Raw genomic sequence first — 16,746 nt, 5'->3', positions numbered from 1 at the left:
ATAGCGACTCAGCACACATATGCAAGTAGGGACTTAAGCAAAGAACTTCCATTAGAAGCCACCCAGTATCTTCCCAGGTTATCTGACCTGTCTGTTCTGCACCAATCACTGTCTTTAAGGGAAATGATATATCGACATTATACATAAAGTTCACCAAAGATGTCCACATGGACAAGGCAAGTGGTGGCTCATCATAACCCCTTACAAGACTGAGAAAGAAATATTTTATTCTAAGGAGTTACCTGACTCATGCCAGAAGGAGAAAAATTGGTCTTTATGGTTGAATGGGTATTTCTGCCACTGTTGGCAGGGAGTCTGTTGAAGTATAATACAGATACATGATGCATCCCAGAGGGGAGGGAGGAAGCTCAAGTGGGCGGAGAAAATTTTCTGTTTAAATTTTTTTTATCTTGCCTTGAAGTGAATTTTTTTTGGTGTACCATGTGACATGGAGGATCTTCCCTGACCAGGAATCAAACCTGTGCCCGCTGCACTAGAAGTGTAGAATCTTAACCACTAGACCACCAGCAAAGTCCCTAGAGTGGGAATTTTTATTTCATCACTAGGATACTAGGTCAGTCTGTGCTTTCTACAAAGTTCCGTGCTGGGGGGAGCACGGGAGCTGAGGAATTGTGCCCTGGGACTGTCTGACTTTTCTCTTTTTATTACAGTTATTTTGAAGACTGCTTGAACTTCTCTTTTTTACTAAGGACCTGGCTTTTGTATACAGTTCCTTTTTCTTTCTCATTGTTTTGTATCATTTGGGGTGGAAATAGCAGGAGGCAGGTGGTTAGGATGCCTCCGTTGTTTCAGCTGTCCCCAAAGCTAACTTAAAAACAGGAATACAGGGGTTGGCTGTAGCTCAGTGGTTCTTTCGACTACAGAGTGATCAAATTACTCAATTACCCTCTCTGAGGCTGGTTCGAGACCAGCAGATGCTCTCCAGTCCTTCAAAATAAAAAATAGGAAAATAGGATTAAGATGTTCTTTTGTTCTTGCTGAAAAGAATAGGACATAACAAAGTATTAAAAAAAATAAGACTTAACAAAATTTTATTTATTAGGACTTTAAAAATTATATCATAACTTTTTATCCTTAGGACTTTAAAAATTATATCATAACTATTTTTATCCTTATTTTAAAAAATCAATTAATTATTTTTTCTGGCTGCACGGGTCTTAGTTGTGGCATGTAGGATCTAGTTCCCTGACCAGGATTGAATCCAGCCCCCCGACATTGGGGGCATGGAGTCTTAGCCACTGGAACCACCAGAGAAGTCCTCTAATATTTTAAAGATAAATTTACAATAAACTTACCTGAAGAACAGAGGTTTTAGAAAGCTATTTTCTATTTTACATAATGAAAGTACCTGATGTTAGCCAAACTCTCTCTAAAGCCTAACAATTACATTTGCAAAGGCTTACTAACTGTGTCATGTCACTATGTGTCAATCTCCTAGCTGTGTTAACTCTTTGCAATCCCATGGACTGTAGCCCACCAGGCTCCTCTGTCCGTGGGATTTCCCAGGCAAGAATACTGCAGTGGGTTGCCACTCTCTTCTCCAGGGGATCTTCCTAATCCAGGGACTGAACTTGGGTCTGCTGCATGGCAGGCAGACTCTTTACAGTCTGAGAAGGCAAATATCTTCCATTTCTTAGTTTAGCTCTAACTAGTGACTCATCCGTGTTAATATCTTTGGCTCTGATATGATTGGCCTTGGTACTACATCTACACTCAAGATCTTTATCGTGTTGTTTGCGTTGAAACAGCCTTCCTAGCCCTCATTCCAGCCTCCTTCCACCCTCCCCTTAGCCTACAGTTCCCAATTAGGTTGATACTGTATTTAATTTCCAAAAATGGCAGCACAGTTCAGCTTTTGGATTCAAAGTGATGTCTGAATCTTTGTGGGTTTCAACAGCTTGTTTTCATAAGAAATAGGTTTTGCTAGTATCCAGTCCACAGAGAAGGACTGTATGGAAATTATGAGTAAGGACAGCCTTATATTTAAATGTATCACCAAAGATCTGTTTTGACAGAAAAAAAAAGAGAGACCCCTTACTGCAAATCAGTACTCAGCTTCGTGTTTCCACTTTGGGCTGAGGCTTTATGCGTGGTTTGTAACATGGGATGCTGAGAGCAACGTCCTCAGGGAACAACAGGACAATGACACTCAGTCTGGTCCAGACCACAAGGCCACAGTGGCCACCGGTCAAGGAGTTGTTCTTGTAAGCTGTCATCTCGCCGCTCGAGAGGGATTTGATGCATCCATTGATCCTCTCTTACGTAGTGTTCTTTGTGATGTTTTCAAGATGGCCAAGCGAATTGGGTACGGGCTGGTATGAAGGAATATTAAAAGGATCCCCCCAAAACCAGTCAATCCTAAAGGAAATCAAGCCGGAATATTCATTGGAAGGACTAATGCTACAGCTGAAACTCCAACACTTTGGCCACCTGATGCAAAGAACCAACTCATTGGAAAAGACCCTGAGGCTGGGAAAGACAGGGCAAGAGGAGAAGGGGATAACAGAGGACGAGAAGGTTGAATGGCATCACCAGCTCAATGGACATGAGTTTGAGCGAACTCCAGCAGAAAGTTAAGGACGGGGCAGCCTTGCGTGCTGCAGTTTATGGAGTCACGAAGAGTTGGACATGACTTAGCGAGCAAACAACAACAATGCAATAAACCATCCCAAAACTTGGTGGTTGACAACAATAACCACTCATTTAGCCTCTGATTCTGTGGATTGGCAATTTTGTCTGGTCTCAGCTACGATCCCTCACGTGTCTGTGGTCAGCTGTGGGCTGGCTAACTGACAGCTACCACTCATCAGTCATGAAGACAAGAGAACACGCTGATTGAATGCAGTCTCAGAACAAGGCAGATTTAGATTGGCGCTTGAGTAAAGGTCTGCACCCATGTCTAAGATAATGGTCCGTAAAGTCAGCTAGATTGGCCCTGTTGATTCTCAGGCCTCAGCACTGGCTACTGCCCAGCCCACGTCCAAGTTGTAGTCACTGTTGTCCAGAGCCCTTAGTTCAGTTCTCATGGAATCATGAGTGGGAATCTAGACTATGAGGCAATAGAAGTAACTGTCCAGTGAACCAGTATACCTCTCTCCAGACAAGATGCCTCAGGATGGAGTGAGTTTCCCATCACTGCAGGTATTCAAGCAGGGATTCCATGATTATCCCCAGGTTCTAGTTTAGAGGTTCAAAATTTAGAGGGCATCATTACCATGAATACCTGGCCTCTGTCCCCAAAGAACCAGATTCCAGCTCATGAACTAGACCTTTCAAGACCTGTGTCAAATATCCTGGGATGTGACTGCCAGTGGAGACCCGGGGTCTCCCCATTAAAAAGCAGCATAGGGCTCCAGAACTCTCCTGACCCAAGAATCCTCCCCTCTCCACCCTATCTGCTTGTGCTGGCTCTGTCCTTGCCCCGATTTCTGATCCTGCCAACCTGATTGTGCCCCTAAGTCTATCCCCGCTTCACAAGTCTCTGGATTCAGTACCTTCCTGCTTCATCTAACCTAGGGCAGCCGGTCTAGGCTAACCACACACCGTCCCCCGCCCGCCCCCCACCACCTGCCTCACTCTACAACCTCCCCCACCATCCCAGGCAGAAAGAAGGTATAAGGAATGAGATGTGTGTTTTTAAACAGCTAAAATTTGTCAACCACTTAGTATGCACTGTAGCTATTAAATACGATACTGTAGCCATGGGAAAATATTTTTGATATGTTACTGTTAAATGGGAAAAAAAGAAGTTTCAAAAAGAATACAAACAATATGTGTGATCCCCGACTTTTATTTTTGTGGATTTTATTTAGGTTTATAAATACATGTTTACCCAGATGTCAGCTGGGTTCTCCCTGCCCTTTTTAAATTTAAAATTGGAATAATTTATTTGGAGAGATTTAGAGAATAGGCATTGAATTCTGATTGAACAACAGTTGCCTGTGATGGTTCAGACGCAATTTGAAATGCAGAGAGTCTGATAAAATGACATGAGCAATGAACAATCATGAACACCTCTCTGGGTCCAGACGATTCCTCGATGGGGCATGGAGATCAGAGGCACGGAACTTGTTTATAGCATCCGCCATAATGCCATAAACAACAAGCAGCTTTGAGAAATGCCATAGCGTTCTTCACCTGCTAGTGTTGGAGGGTCTCCCGCGGAGGCGTGGGTCACGACAGCTCACCACAGGGCCGGGGGCACTGGCCGCAGTACTTCTGGGAGGTGCCCCTTGGTTTGAACCCTTTTGGAGGTCGCCATCAGCTCTGCCACAATGCCTGCAGACCTCCCTGCCCTTCTAGACTCCAGTTCAAGTCCATGCCTATGAGATCTCCAAAGTCCACTCTCAGATTTCCAGGAATCCCCAAAGGTTTATGGTACTCTCTGTCTCCTCTACATCAGGCCCCTACTTTATGCTGTCTTTGTTCCATATTGTACTGACTCAAATATGAATAAAACGCAGCCCTTTCTTCAAGCTGCAAACCCCAGTCATAGCCAAAAACCAAACAAAGCAAGACACAGTACTTGCGAAGCATTGGTGAACGCAGCATGAAAATCTGGGGAGAGAGAAGGGCTTTGAGATCTGTTCTGCCCAGTCTCTCAGTTGGGTCCGAGACTCTTTGCGACCCCATGGACTGCAGCACGCCCGGTTTTCCTGTCCGTCACCATCTGCCGGAGCTTGCTCAACTCATGTCCATTGAGTCGGTGATGCCATCTAACCATCTCATCCTCTGTCCTCCCCTTCTCCTCTTCAATCTTTCCCAGCATCAGGGTCTTTTCCAATGAATCAGCTCTTAGCATCAGGTGGCCAAAGTACTGGAGCTTCAGCATCAGTCCTTCCAATGAATATTCAGGGTTGATTTTCTTTAGGATTGACTGCCTTGATCTCCTTGCTGTCCAAGGGACTCTCAAGAGTCTTCTCCAGCACCACGGTTTGAAGCCATCAATTCTTCAGTGCTCGGCCTTTTTTATTGTCCAGCTCTCACATCTGTACATGAGACTTTGTGATACGATAACAGAAAACAACTTTAAAATAATGTTAGACATTCTTATTATTCAAATTACCCCATTTCAGGGGAAGTTCCACCGCCCCTTTACCTTTTTCTCTGTCTCACACAAAAGCCCAGGTTCATCTCCTCCAGCCCCCAGTTCCTTTCTCTGACCTTTCGACCTCTTCTCTGACCTTCCACTTCAGGAACCAAACCCCAAGTGCTGTCATTTTACACGGGAGCCGGGTAAACAACTCATTTTCCTGAGCTTCAGCTCCTGCCAGTGTTTGCATCTACACAGATTAAATCAAGTTGTTCTGCTACAGGAAGACCATTCCTTCTCTGGAGGAATATTGAGCTGGGCTTGAGAAGGAGCCCAGCCTGGCCTGCTGCAGGATGGAGGAGAGCTGGGATGCTCCACCAAAAGTGAGGCTCTTTATACTGGGGCCAGTTACCTAAACTCTCTGGCCTGATGCTCAACATCTGTCAACAAAAGCCTTACATTAGCTCTCTGCTTCTCCACTCTAGGCCAGTGACCCTCTGCTGGGGAGACAGGTTACAAGATTTTGATATCCTCAATTCTTGATGTGACCAGGTGGGGACTGGACAGTGGACAAGCCATCCAGGAGCCTTGTTCCCAATCAGGGGCTGTATTTATGTGATTGTAATCTGTGTGTGGGGGCTTCTCTGGGGGCTCAGCGGTAAATAATCCACCAGCCAATGCAGGAGATGCGGATTCGATCCCTGGGTCGGAAAGATCCCCTGGAGAAGGAAATGGTAACCCACTCCAGAATTCTTACCTGGGAAATCCCATGGACAGAGGAACCTGTTGGGCTGCAGTCCATGGGGTCTGCAAATGAGTTGGACACGACTTAGTGACTAAACAACAACAATAAATTCTGTGTGCCATTATGTGAAAAGCTTGGGAGCCTTAGAGGCCAGAGCTGTAGTCCCTCCCAATTCTAATAGTTGGAAATAGAGATTGACATTTGGATGACAGAAACGCCAGGTTGTAATTGGGTTCAAGTACGTTGTTGGTGATGGGGAAGCCTAAACAATTCCCTTAAGGGCTTCCCTCCCTGGTGGCTCAGTTGGTAAAGAATCTACCTGCAATGCAAGAGATCACCTGTAATGCAGGAGACCTGGGTTCCATCCCTGGGTTGGGAAGATCCCCTGGAGAAGGAAATGACAACCCATTCCAGTATCCTTTCTTGGGAAATCCCATGGACAGAGGAGCCTAGTGGGCTACAGGCCATGGGGTTGCAAAGAGTCAGACACGACTTAGCGCTAAGCCACCATAAAAATTAGAACTGCTGATGGAGTGAACTCGCTTTACTTTTTCATTTAATTGGACCCATGGTTATTGGGTTTCAAGACAGAGAGTCTGGAACCAGGAGAAAGAAGACTTGGGTTTGATCTCAGCTCTGCCAGCATATCAGAGTCAAGTCAGAAGGCAGAATGTTCCAGGTATTTCAACAGCAAGAATTTAATATAAAGGATTGCTATCTAGGCAGATAACAAAGGCAGACTCTAAGGGATGATGAAGGCAGCCACTGCAGGAAGCAGGTGCCACACTCAGGGCTTAGGGAGCACAGAGAAGTAGGGGTTATTATTTAGGGGTGTGCAGGAGGGGCCCCACAGAAGGGGACCTCAGACCTCTGTGGAGGGATTTCCAGTCAGTTGGGGCTGATGTCTGTGAGGCTAGCTCTGTGAGAGCTGGGAAAACTGGACTGCTCTGCTGCCCCCGGGAGGGGACTGGCTGCTGAGGGGGAGCGGTGAGCCTGGGGTGATGCTCCCAGAAGCGGGAGGCAGACAGGAAGTTGCGTGCCTTACTTCTGCCTCACTCCTCTGGGCTTTGCCTTCCCCTGGCAGAGACTCTCAAGGAGCAGTTGGCAAAGCAGAAAGGGGGTTTTCAGAGTCTCCCAGCATCTGAATAGAGTGGATTTGGAGCTGAGAAACAAGAACTTAATAACTGGCCCAGCCGCTCACCTGCAGAGTCTTGTGTCTGATCTCCATGGTGTGAGAACAGGTGATTTCTAAGTTCTGTGAGACTCGACTTTTCACATCAAAGTTTCCAGGTGGCTTCAGAGATGGGGGGGCTTCCCTGATAGCTCAGTTGGTAAAGAGTCCACCTGCAATGCAGGAGACTCCAGTTTGATTCCTGGGTCAGGAAGATCTGCTGGAGAAGGGATAGGCTACCCACTCCAGTATTCTTGGGCTTCCCTGGTGGCTCAGCTGGTAAAGAATCTGTCTACAATGCAGGATACCTGAGTTCGATCCCTGGGTTGGGAAGATTCCCCTGGAGAAGGGAAAGGCTACCCACTCCAGTATTCTGGCCTGGAGAATTCCATGGACTGTATAGCCCATGGGGTCACAAAGAGTCAGATGCGACTGAGCAACTTTGACTTTCAGAGATGAGAGAGAGAAGAAGACAAGAGGCTAAGGGAGGATATGAAGGAAGAGTTGTGATTTCACTCAAACCCCTGGAGCAGCCAGGTCCGCAGTGCTCAGGGAGGGCCTCTGCCAGGGCAAAAAGCAGGCAGTGCCTCTTAATATTAATAAATCCCCTTCCCAGGCTACGGGTGTTTGTTTGTATTAAAACAGGAACATGATAACAGAGCTATAAGTAGCTCCGTGCTCAGCTGTGCAAGGTAGGGACTTAGAAGAACTGAATTCAGCCACTGGAGGAAGAGGCTGAGGCTGCTGCTTGCCTGGAGTGAGGGTTGGGGCCATTTGTGGGAACAGCAGCTAGCTGAGGTCACTGGGTTTGCCAAGCAGCCAAAGGAGCTGCTGGGTCAGGTGAATCTGAGCTCGCTGCCAGTGAGCAAGCGTTCTCTCCCAGTCAGGGCCCCCCACATCCTGGGCTGACATGGGGCTCGAATGGCCGGAGGCCACTGTGCCTGGAAGGCAGTGCCAGGCAGGAAAGATGGGTCTATCTGATCTTGCTAGGCTGGTCTGGAGACCACTCCGGAGCCTGCCGAGGCCTTGGCAGGGCAGCCTGCCCCTTGGAAGCAAACCTGGTCTGAGTCCAGTTCTGGTTCCAGCTCGGGTTTGCTGTGAGAGGACAGGCAGATCATTTTCACCCTCTAGGCCTCCACTTCCTCATCTGTGTTGGAGAAGGTGATCTCCAAGGTCAACAGTCGAGACGATTCAAAGCTGAAGAAGAATCAAAATGTATTAAGCCTGTAAAATATATACATTTTCCCCCATACACACAAAAAAGAGTTTTTAAAATAGAGAATTAAAAGCCCAGCACAGAAAACTCAATGAGATTGATGAATCGACACATCCCAGTAGATTGTTCACAGGACAGTGGGAGTTTGGCTGCAAAACCTCTCTGAGTCCAGGTGTTATCATCGATGAAACCAGGCCTGCAAGATCTCAACTTCGTTTCTCCAACTCCTTGTGCCTCCGACCCTGTCCACAGCAGATAAAGTAGGGGGTCAGCCCAGACAGCACAATCTGGGTTCTGAGCCGAGTCCTCCACCCCCATTCTGCTCTGCACAGGTTAGCTGCTGTGCTGGTTCTCCTGGCTTCATCCCCTCCTCTGTCGGACTTGACTCCAAGTCCCATTTCCCCAGTGATGCTTTTGGCTTCTCTCAGCAATGCTTCTGGCTACCGCCCCCCCCCCGCTAGGCTACCCCAGCCATGATTGTTCATCACCAGCCCAAACTTTTCCTTCTACCCTCCTCCAGATTAGTGGGCGGAATTCATAAGCTGGGGCCTTTCCAAGAAACTTCAGTGGACAACAGCTGGAAACTCCATGTTCTGCTACAGAAATAAATGAGTGAGCAATAAAGGCAGTTAGTTACCTTTGGACTCTAGGTGAAAATCTTCCAGGGTGACCGCACTACATTGTTCATTGAATACTGGGGTTGGGGCCAACCAGACTCCATTCTTCCTCTTCCTCTCTCCTGGACTTCAACTGTTTATCCATACAGAAAGAATACACCTGCCTCATATTAATAGTTTTTCTGTAAGTGCAGGGGAACATAAGCAACTCAGTGCTTAGCATGTAGAAAGAGCTCAGAATTTACTAAATAGATGAGTAACTGAGTGAATGAACTGAAGAGAGTCCTGACTTGGGACTTCCCTGGTGGTCCAGTGGTTGGAATTCGACGTTTCCAATGCAGGAGTTTGATCCCTGGTGGGGAAACTAGATCCCTCATGCCACAACTAAGACTTAGCAGCAGCAGCAGCATACATCAGGTACGTGGTGGAGTTGGTGTTCCCTGGGCAGTGCTCTGGCCCCAGGGACTTGTTCATAATCACAACCTTATCCTGCCTCCAAAGGCAGGTTGTCCCAGAGACAGATGACGGAGCTCACATACATGAGCCTTTCGCCATCTGTGGCAGGAAGCGAAGACTGGTCAGTTGCTGAATGTCCAGCTTGGAAGAAAACAGCACAAAGAGAGGGAAGCTGATCAGCTATGAACACGTATAGACTGTGATAAGACTGCTGTTGGGGTCCCATCAGAGTATTGCCTTGAAAAGGGGTCGTGGCTAAGGAATGAAGGTACTCTGGAATCCATGGTGTCCCGCCTCTGGGTCCATCCCCTGTGTCTGGAAAATCTGTCTTTTTAAGAGGCTGAGCACTGGTTCCTGGGATAGAAACTTCCTGAGTAGAAGTCTGTCTACTCCTTCACTCTCTTCCCCAGTGGCAGTGACTCTGATGCCTGGTGGTGGTCAGGACAACAGCAGTGAGACAGCTGTCAACGACGATGCTTAATGTCCGGTAGACATGGTCCAGGGGCTAGTGGTGGTCACAGCAACAGATGAGGCTGCAGAGTTGACCGAGGGAGTGGTTCCTGGAGGGGATTTGCCCTGCTGAAGTGTACACAGCTGAAAATTGAATACCGAACATCCCTCACCTTCACGGTCTTTACTGGGCTCTGCCATTTGGGTTGGCCATCTTCTCTCTGCCCTTCACCCCTCTCCTTGGGAGGGAGCCCCCCATTCCCTCCTTCTCTTTGTCAGGGTTTTGCTATGTTTGCTCACCTGCTGGAGACTTGCTTGGGACCTTTCTTCATTCCCTATGGACTTATCTAAGATATTTTGCTTAAAAAGTTCCTCTTCCCTAGAAGAATTCTCTTTTGACTTTTTGATGGGCGTCGGGGATGAGGGTAGGCCAATGTTCTTGTTTTTTATCCCTTGAATTCTCAATTTTATGGAATTCTAGTATTAGTAAACCCAAAAGCAATCATTTGCAAAATTTTCCCCCAGTAGTAGATTTATTTTTTTCAAGCAATATCTTATGCAGAATCTCAAGATATGAAACACATTCACGTTTAAAAATTGAGGTGAAATTCACATGACACAAAATTAACCATTTTATTTTATTATTATTAGAGTATAGTTGATTCACAATGTTGTGTTAATTTAAGGTGTACAGCGAAGTGAGTTACCCATTCTTTTTCAGTTTCTGTTCCTATATAGGTTGTTACAGAATACTGGGTAGAGTTCCCTGTGTTATACAGTAGGTCCTTATTAGTTATCTATTTTGTATACAGTAGGGTATATACATTAATCTGCACAGCACATGTGGGATCTTAGTTCCCTGACCAGAGATCAAACCCTGCCCACCACCCCTGCAATGGAAGTGTAGCATCTTAACCACCAGATCTCCATAGAAGTCCCTACCTCTGCTTTATAAAAAGTTTCTTAGTATCATTTTTATTAGATTCCACATATAAATGACATTATATACTTGTCTCTGTCTGACTTCACTTAGAATGATAATCTCTAGGTCCATCCCTGTTGCTGCAAATGGATTAACTATTTTAAAGTGAGCAATTAAGTGGCATTTGATACACTCACAATGCTTGCATCTGCCTCTCTGGATTTACCTATTCTGGACATTTCATGTCAAAAAAAGTCACATAATATGTGACCTTTTGTGTCTGGTTGCTTTCATTTAACATAGTACTTTCAAGTTTTGTCCAAGTTACAGCATGTGTCAGAATTTTATTCCTTTTTATGGCTGAATAATATTCCACTGTAGGGATCGATCTCAACTCACTTATCCATTGCCTGCTGAAACATACACACTTCGGCTCTGTTTGAACCAGAAGTGGGGCCCTGAGATCCCCCTCCACATTCAACTTTCCCCTCCAAGGAGGTCCTGACACTCCTCTGAGTTTGTTGACACCTGGTCTCCAGGAAACCTTTGATGAAATGCTGACTTGTTTCCCTGGAGTAGTCACACAGTGGGGACAGAAGTAAGAGTTTTCTGCAGAATGAATGAAAGTCTGCCACTACAAAAAATATATGCATATTATATGTTAAAATTGGCTGCATTCATGCAAATAAGTGGCTGATTGTTAATCACTGGAATACGGGGGAGGAAAGAAGCTGCCGGACACAAGGGTCTTCGGGGGGCCCGCCCATCTCCAGCCCCACCCTCGGGCTGCAGAGCCTCCTCCTTCTCTGGCGGACAGGTCTGCCTACCCGCAGTCTGGGCTTTTTACAACTTCACTTGTTGAAACTCAAGCCACGCCTGGGTAAGTACATTCTGCACGCATCACACCATAAACATGTGCCAGACTTCTGGCGTCATCCTGTTTCCACAAGTTTTCTTTGTCTTTCCACGTTATTTACGGTGGAATTTTCCCAGGTGCAAACAGGAAGCCCTTGGAGCATTTTCTAGAAGGAAAGGTTTGGCCCCCTCTCTGAACTGCAAGGACGCGAGAGTGACTCATGGTGCCCCTGCTCCCGGGGCAGGGCAGCCCTGCTCCCCTAGGTGCGGCCAATCAGATCACAGGGGCCAGTATTGGTTTAGATAAGCCTTTGCTGAAAGGAGCCCAGCTCATGTACAAACGGGGAAAATCCTCCTCGTGAAAGGCCAGCCTCAACGGGCTGGGAAATGCTGATGTCTGTGTATTCACTGCGCGGCTTGCAGGCTCTGCCCAGGTATGGGGTGCAGCTGGTTTGTGTCAGCGTCGTGGGTGGAGACTGGGCTGCTTGCCCGACGGCTTTAGGTGGGTCAGCGCCTCTGCTTAGACCTCGCCGCTTCTGAATGGAGGAAGAGAAAGTCCAGTTGCTGACACGCAGACTTTCCGTGGGCCTCGGCCTCCAAAGTCAACAGACTATCCCCGACCGTAAGTAGATGGCAGAGTGGTACTTACCCCTCTGGTCTTGGGGAAGCCCAACGCGGGGCAGTTCTAGAGGTCAGTGGGAGAGACTTCCAGGCACAGTCAGGCTTCCCTCCAGGAGGTTTTGAAATTTACCCTGAGCCAGAGGCCGTTTTAAAAGCTAGTTTAAAAAATCTAGTTCAATAGATAAGTAATGAGAACCTGCTGTATAGCACAGGGAACTCTACACAGCGCTCTGTGGTGACCTACATGGGAAGGAAATCTAAAAAAGAGGAGATAAATGAATATGTCCAGCTGATTCACTTTGCTGTAGGGTGGAAACTCGCACAACATTGTAAAGCAATTGTACTCCAATAAAAATTTGAAAAAGTGAAAACCTAATTTAGATGTTCTGATTCTTAAGAAAATTGATTGAATTTTATTTGGTGAATGAGTTTGAAAAATGAATGTTGCATCGAATCATGTGTAATTCCAGCTGTGTGTGGTTTGGCCTGGCAGGTGCAAGGAAGTTATTTTAATGGAGAAGGGCACAGTGATTTTAACACTCACCATGTTTCCTAGGGAGGCATCATTTTGAAAATGAATAGAAAAGATAAACTGAAGTGACTGATTTTAAATAAATGAACATTTTACATTCTATAATTGAGCATATGCTTCCTTTTTTTGGTCCATCTTATAAACAGCAAATGGCAAAAAAGGATTGAGCAATTGCAACTTTTTGATTAAAGAGTTAGGAGGGAGAGAGTTGATCATTACAGTGATGCCACTCATAATTTTCTCTGGGGCGTTTTATTTAATTTTTTGAAAAACTTTTTATGTTGGAGTATAGCCAGTTAACAATGTTGTGATAGTTTCAGGTGGACAGTAAAGGGACTCAGCCATGCATACACATGTATCCATTCTCTTGGGGGCTTTCTAACTGGACTTGTTCAAAAATTTATATTTTATTTTCCTGGGACTGTTAATTACACATAGTATGTGGTAGCTACTCACTCAATGTTGGTTGAATGGCTAAGCAAATCGATGGACATGTTTTATTTTGAGTAAGTCCATCGCTGAGCCATCCTGCCATGGAAGAATCTTGAATCAGAAGGAAGGAGACTGGGGTCTGTTTCCAGCTTTGGCTTCTCCATCTGGGTCTTCGGCAAATGCCTGGCCTTCTCTGCAGCCTGTTTTCCCACTGGATTAAATTGGTGATCTCTAAGGCAGAAAGTGAAGAGGAACTCAAAAGCCTCTTGATGAAAGTGAAAGTGGAGAGTGAAAAAGTTGGCTTAAAGCTCAACATCAGAAAACGAAGATCATGGCATCTGGTCCCACCAGTTCATGGGAAATAGATGGGGAAACAGTGGAAACAGTGTCAGACTTTATTTTTCTGGGCTCCAAAATCACTACAGATGGTGACTGCAGCCATGAAATTAAAAGATGCTTACTCCTTGGAAGGAAAGTTATGACCAACCTAGATAGCATATTCAAAAGCAGAGACATTACTTTGCCAACAAAGGTCCATCTAGTCAAGGCTATGGTTTTTCCTGTGGTCATGTATGGATGTGAGAGTTGGAGTGTGAAGAAGGCTGAGCGCTGAAGAATTGATGCTTTTGAACTGTGGTGTTGGAGAAGACTCTTGAGAATCCCTTGGACTGCAAGGAGATCCAACCAGTCCATTCTGAAGGAGATCAGCCCTGGGATTTCTTTGGGAGGAATGATGCTAAAGCTGAAACTCCAGTACTTTGGCCACCTCACGCGAAGAGTTGACTCATTGGAAAAGACTCTGATGCTGGGAGGAATTGGGGGCAGGAGGAGAAGGGGACGACAGAGGATGAGATGGCTGGATGGCATCACTGACTCGATGGACATGAGTCTGAGTGAACTCCGGGAGTTGGTGATGGACAGGGAGGCCTGGTGTGCTGCAATTCATGGGGTCGCAAAGAGTTGGACACGACTGAGCGACTGATCTGATCTGAAGGCTCCAGCTCAAAAAGTCTGTAGTTTAATTTATTTATTTATTGAAGTATAGTTGATTTAATACAGTGATATGGTGGGGGTTCCCTGGGCAGTCCAGTGATTTGAGACTTGGTGCTCCCCATGTTTGATCACTGGTTGGGGAAGTAGGCTCCTGCATGCCACATGGTGCAGCCAAAAATAAAAACAAAAATTTTTAAAACGACGTTTATTTTATTAAAAAAAATACAATGTTGTTAGTTACTGCTGCATAGTCAAGTGATTCAGATACACACACACACATACACACACACACACATATGTTGTTGTTTAGTCGCTAAATTGTGTCTAACTCTTTTGCACCCCATGGACTGTAGCCTGCTAGGCTCTTCTGTCCATGGGATTTCCAAGGCAAGAATACTGGAATGGGTTGCCATTTTCTTCTCCAGGGGATCTTCCCAACCCAGGGATCGAACCCACATTACCTGCATTGGCAGGCAGATTTTTTACCACTGAGCCACCAGGGAAGCCAATACATACATATACACATTCTTTTTTAGAATATTATTTTCCATTATGGTTTATCATAGGACATTGAATATAGGTCTCTGTGCTATATAGTAGGACCTTGTTGTTTATCTGCTGTATATATAAAAGCTTACCTAGTAGCCATATTGCTGCAAATGGCGTTATTTTATTCTTTTTTTATGATTGAGTAGTATTCCATTATGTATAAAGTACCACATCTTCTTTAGCCATTCATCTGTCAAGGGACACTGAGGTTGCTTCCATGGCTTGGCTATTGTGAATAGTGTTGCTGTGAACACAGGGGTGCATGTATTGAAAAGTCTGTAATTTTAAAAGCTTTCTGAAACTTGGTTTCTCCACCTGGAAAAGTGAACAAATAGTCCCACTCCTGCTTCTCTTATGGGGTCTCAGAGCTGGAACTCTGTTGGGTGATGTCAGCAGACATCCTGGGTTTCTCTGTGGGCTGTGTGGGAAGCACCTTCATTATGACGATGATTAATAAGCAGTGTCATCAAGTGAGCCCGATGCAGTGACTCTGGGTGTCCGGGCAGCAAGCCGCCTTTCATGATTATTTATTCACTGTCTGGCTACAACAACCCATTTTCCTCAGCAAGAAAACCATGCTGCCTTCAGAGAAATATGTGCAGAAGTGAAACTGATTTGCTGAAACAAGTGTTTAGAGTGAAAAATATCAAAACCACATGTTCCCGAGGAGCAGTGGATTTCACGCCTGCTAATGTTAGGCACCCAGCTCTGCTGTCCCCGACGATGGGACCCCAGCCACGCTCTGGATTTCCAAACTGAACACAATTGGAAACAGAAAACACTCTGACAGGGCGTGTCTCATGCTCTCCTTGGCACACCAGCCCCTTTTGCCACTCCGTTTGTATATATCCGTATGTGTGTACATTGGCGTTAAGTCAGAGACTCAGTAACAAACTCGTCTTTCAGAAGTGTCTGCCAACCATGGGTGGGAGTTAAACACCAGCCTGTACTGGGAAAGACGGCTGGGTGGCACTTCGCAAAGGAAAACCCTTCAAATGCAGTTTTCCATGATGTGACTCTAGAGATAAACACTCCCTATCATCTGGTTTTTAAGTTCGGGGAGATGAGTAGGCAGAAAAAAGCCCCAGACCTCCTTCAGTTTTACAGATGTACATACCCTTTCGTTTCTTCCAGTCGGCACTAATCAAATCCGGAGGGACGCTGAGCACCCTGAGTCGTCATGGGCAACGAGAACAGCTCCTCAGGCAACCAGGTGGGTGTCACGGGGTTTCCCCTTGACCTGCGCCGGGCTCTTGAGTGACACTGACTAGACATTTCCAGCATCTCCTCTCTGCCCGTCTCCTCTCCTCTCTATATTCGTGTAGGTGTTTCTCATTCCATTTTCAGAAGTTTCATATTAAGTGTATGTTAGTCACTCAGTCAGCTCAGTCATGTCTGAGTCTTTGCAACCCCATGGACTGTAGCCCCCCCCCAGGCTCCTCTGTCCATTGGATTCTCCAGGTGAGAATACTGCAGTGGGTTGCCATTTCCTTCTCTAGGGGATCTTCCCGACCCAAGCATCGAAACTGGGTCTCCCGTACTTCGGGCAGATTCTTTACCATCTGAGCTACCAGGGAAGCCCTTTGTAGTAAGTCTAGCCCTGATTTTATAAATTATATAAAAACTAGTTTTACTTCTTATTCTATGCTTTTAAAATTGACATAGGAGAGTTTGGCTCATTTTTCCCCCCTGGATTTTGCCCCTCCCCCATCCACTAACCTACATGGATATATCATAGGTTAAAATAAAATCATTTCCACACTCCCCTACCACAGCCTCCCCAGCCCCCTGCCACAAAAAAAAAAAAAAAAAACTTAAGATCTGGAAAAAGTTTTAAAATCTATCAATGTAGAGCAGATTAAATGTGAACTATCATTTCCATGTTAGGTAAGGTTTTCAAAATTGAGGAATAGACTTTGCTTAGTTGTGCGTAATATTGGGATATTAAAATAAATACAGATTTTATCTTAAGTTTGAGAGCTATAATTCAATGCCCTGGTGAACAAAATTAGGGAAACACTTTCGCATTGATCTGACACACAATGGAAATCTTGGATTAATAGTACAGAGTGTTTTGGATGAGAAAATCGGACCTAAAAGCCACCCTTGGGCAATTCATTTTCCCTTAGCTTTT

The 16,746-nt window shown here is 45.7% G+C and overlaps 1 protein-coding gene and 1 long non-coding RNA gene across 12 annotated transcripts in view; one reads left to right on the top strand and one right to left on the bottom strand.

The window, feature by feature from the left end:
* TACC2 (transforming acidic coiled-coil containing protein 2) overlaps positions 1-16,746 on the top strand; it is a 234,542-nt gene that overhangs the window by 10,541 nt on the left and 207,255 nt on the right. For all 11 annotated transcript variants that reach the window (XM_070364027.1, XM_070364024.1, XM_070364033.1 and 8 more), the window contains exon 2: positions 15,747-15,825. In XM_070364027.1, coding sequence (XP_070220128.1) covers positions 15,793-15,825 — 33 coding nt within the window. In that variant the 5' untranslated portion in view covers positions 15,747-15,792. The remainder of the gene's footprint in view (positions 1-15,746; positions 15,826-16,746) is intronic.
* Positions 4,957-7,065, bottom strand: LOC138985854 (uncharacterized). Its single transcript, XR_011462817.1, has 3 exons — positions 7,000-7,065; positions 5,811-5,860; positions 4,957-5,021 (listed from the first exon to the last, which is right to left on the bottom strand). It is a non-coding gene; the product is annotated as an uncharacterized lncRNA (long non-coding RNA).

The sequence above is a fragment of the Bos mutus genome, chromosome 26 (assembly GCF_027580195.1).
Source record: "Bos mutus isolate GX-2022 chromosome 26, NWIPB_WYAK_1.1, whole genome shotgun sequence".
Taxonomy (NCBI): Eukaryota; Metazoa; Chordata; class Mammalia; order Artiodactyla; family Bovidae; genus Bos; species Bos mutus.
Note: the sequence above shows the minus strand (reverse complement) of the source record. Positions and strands in the feature narration are given on the sequence as shown.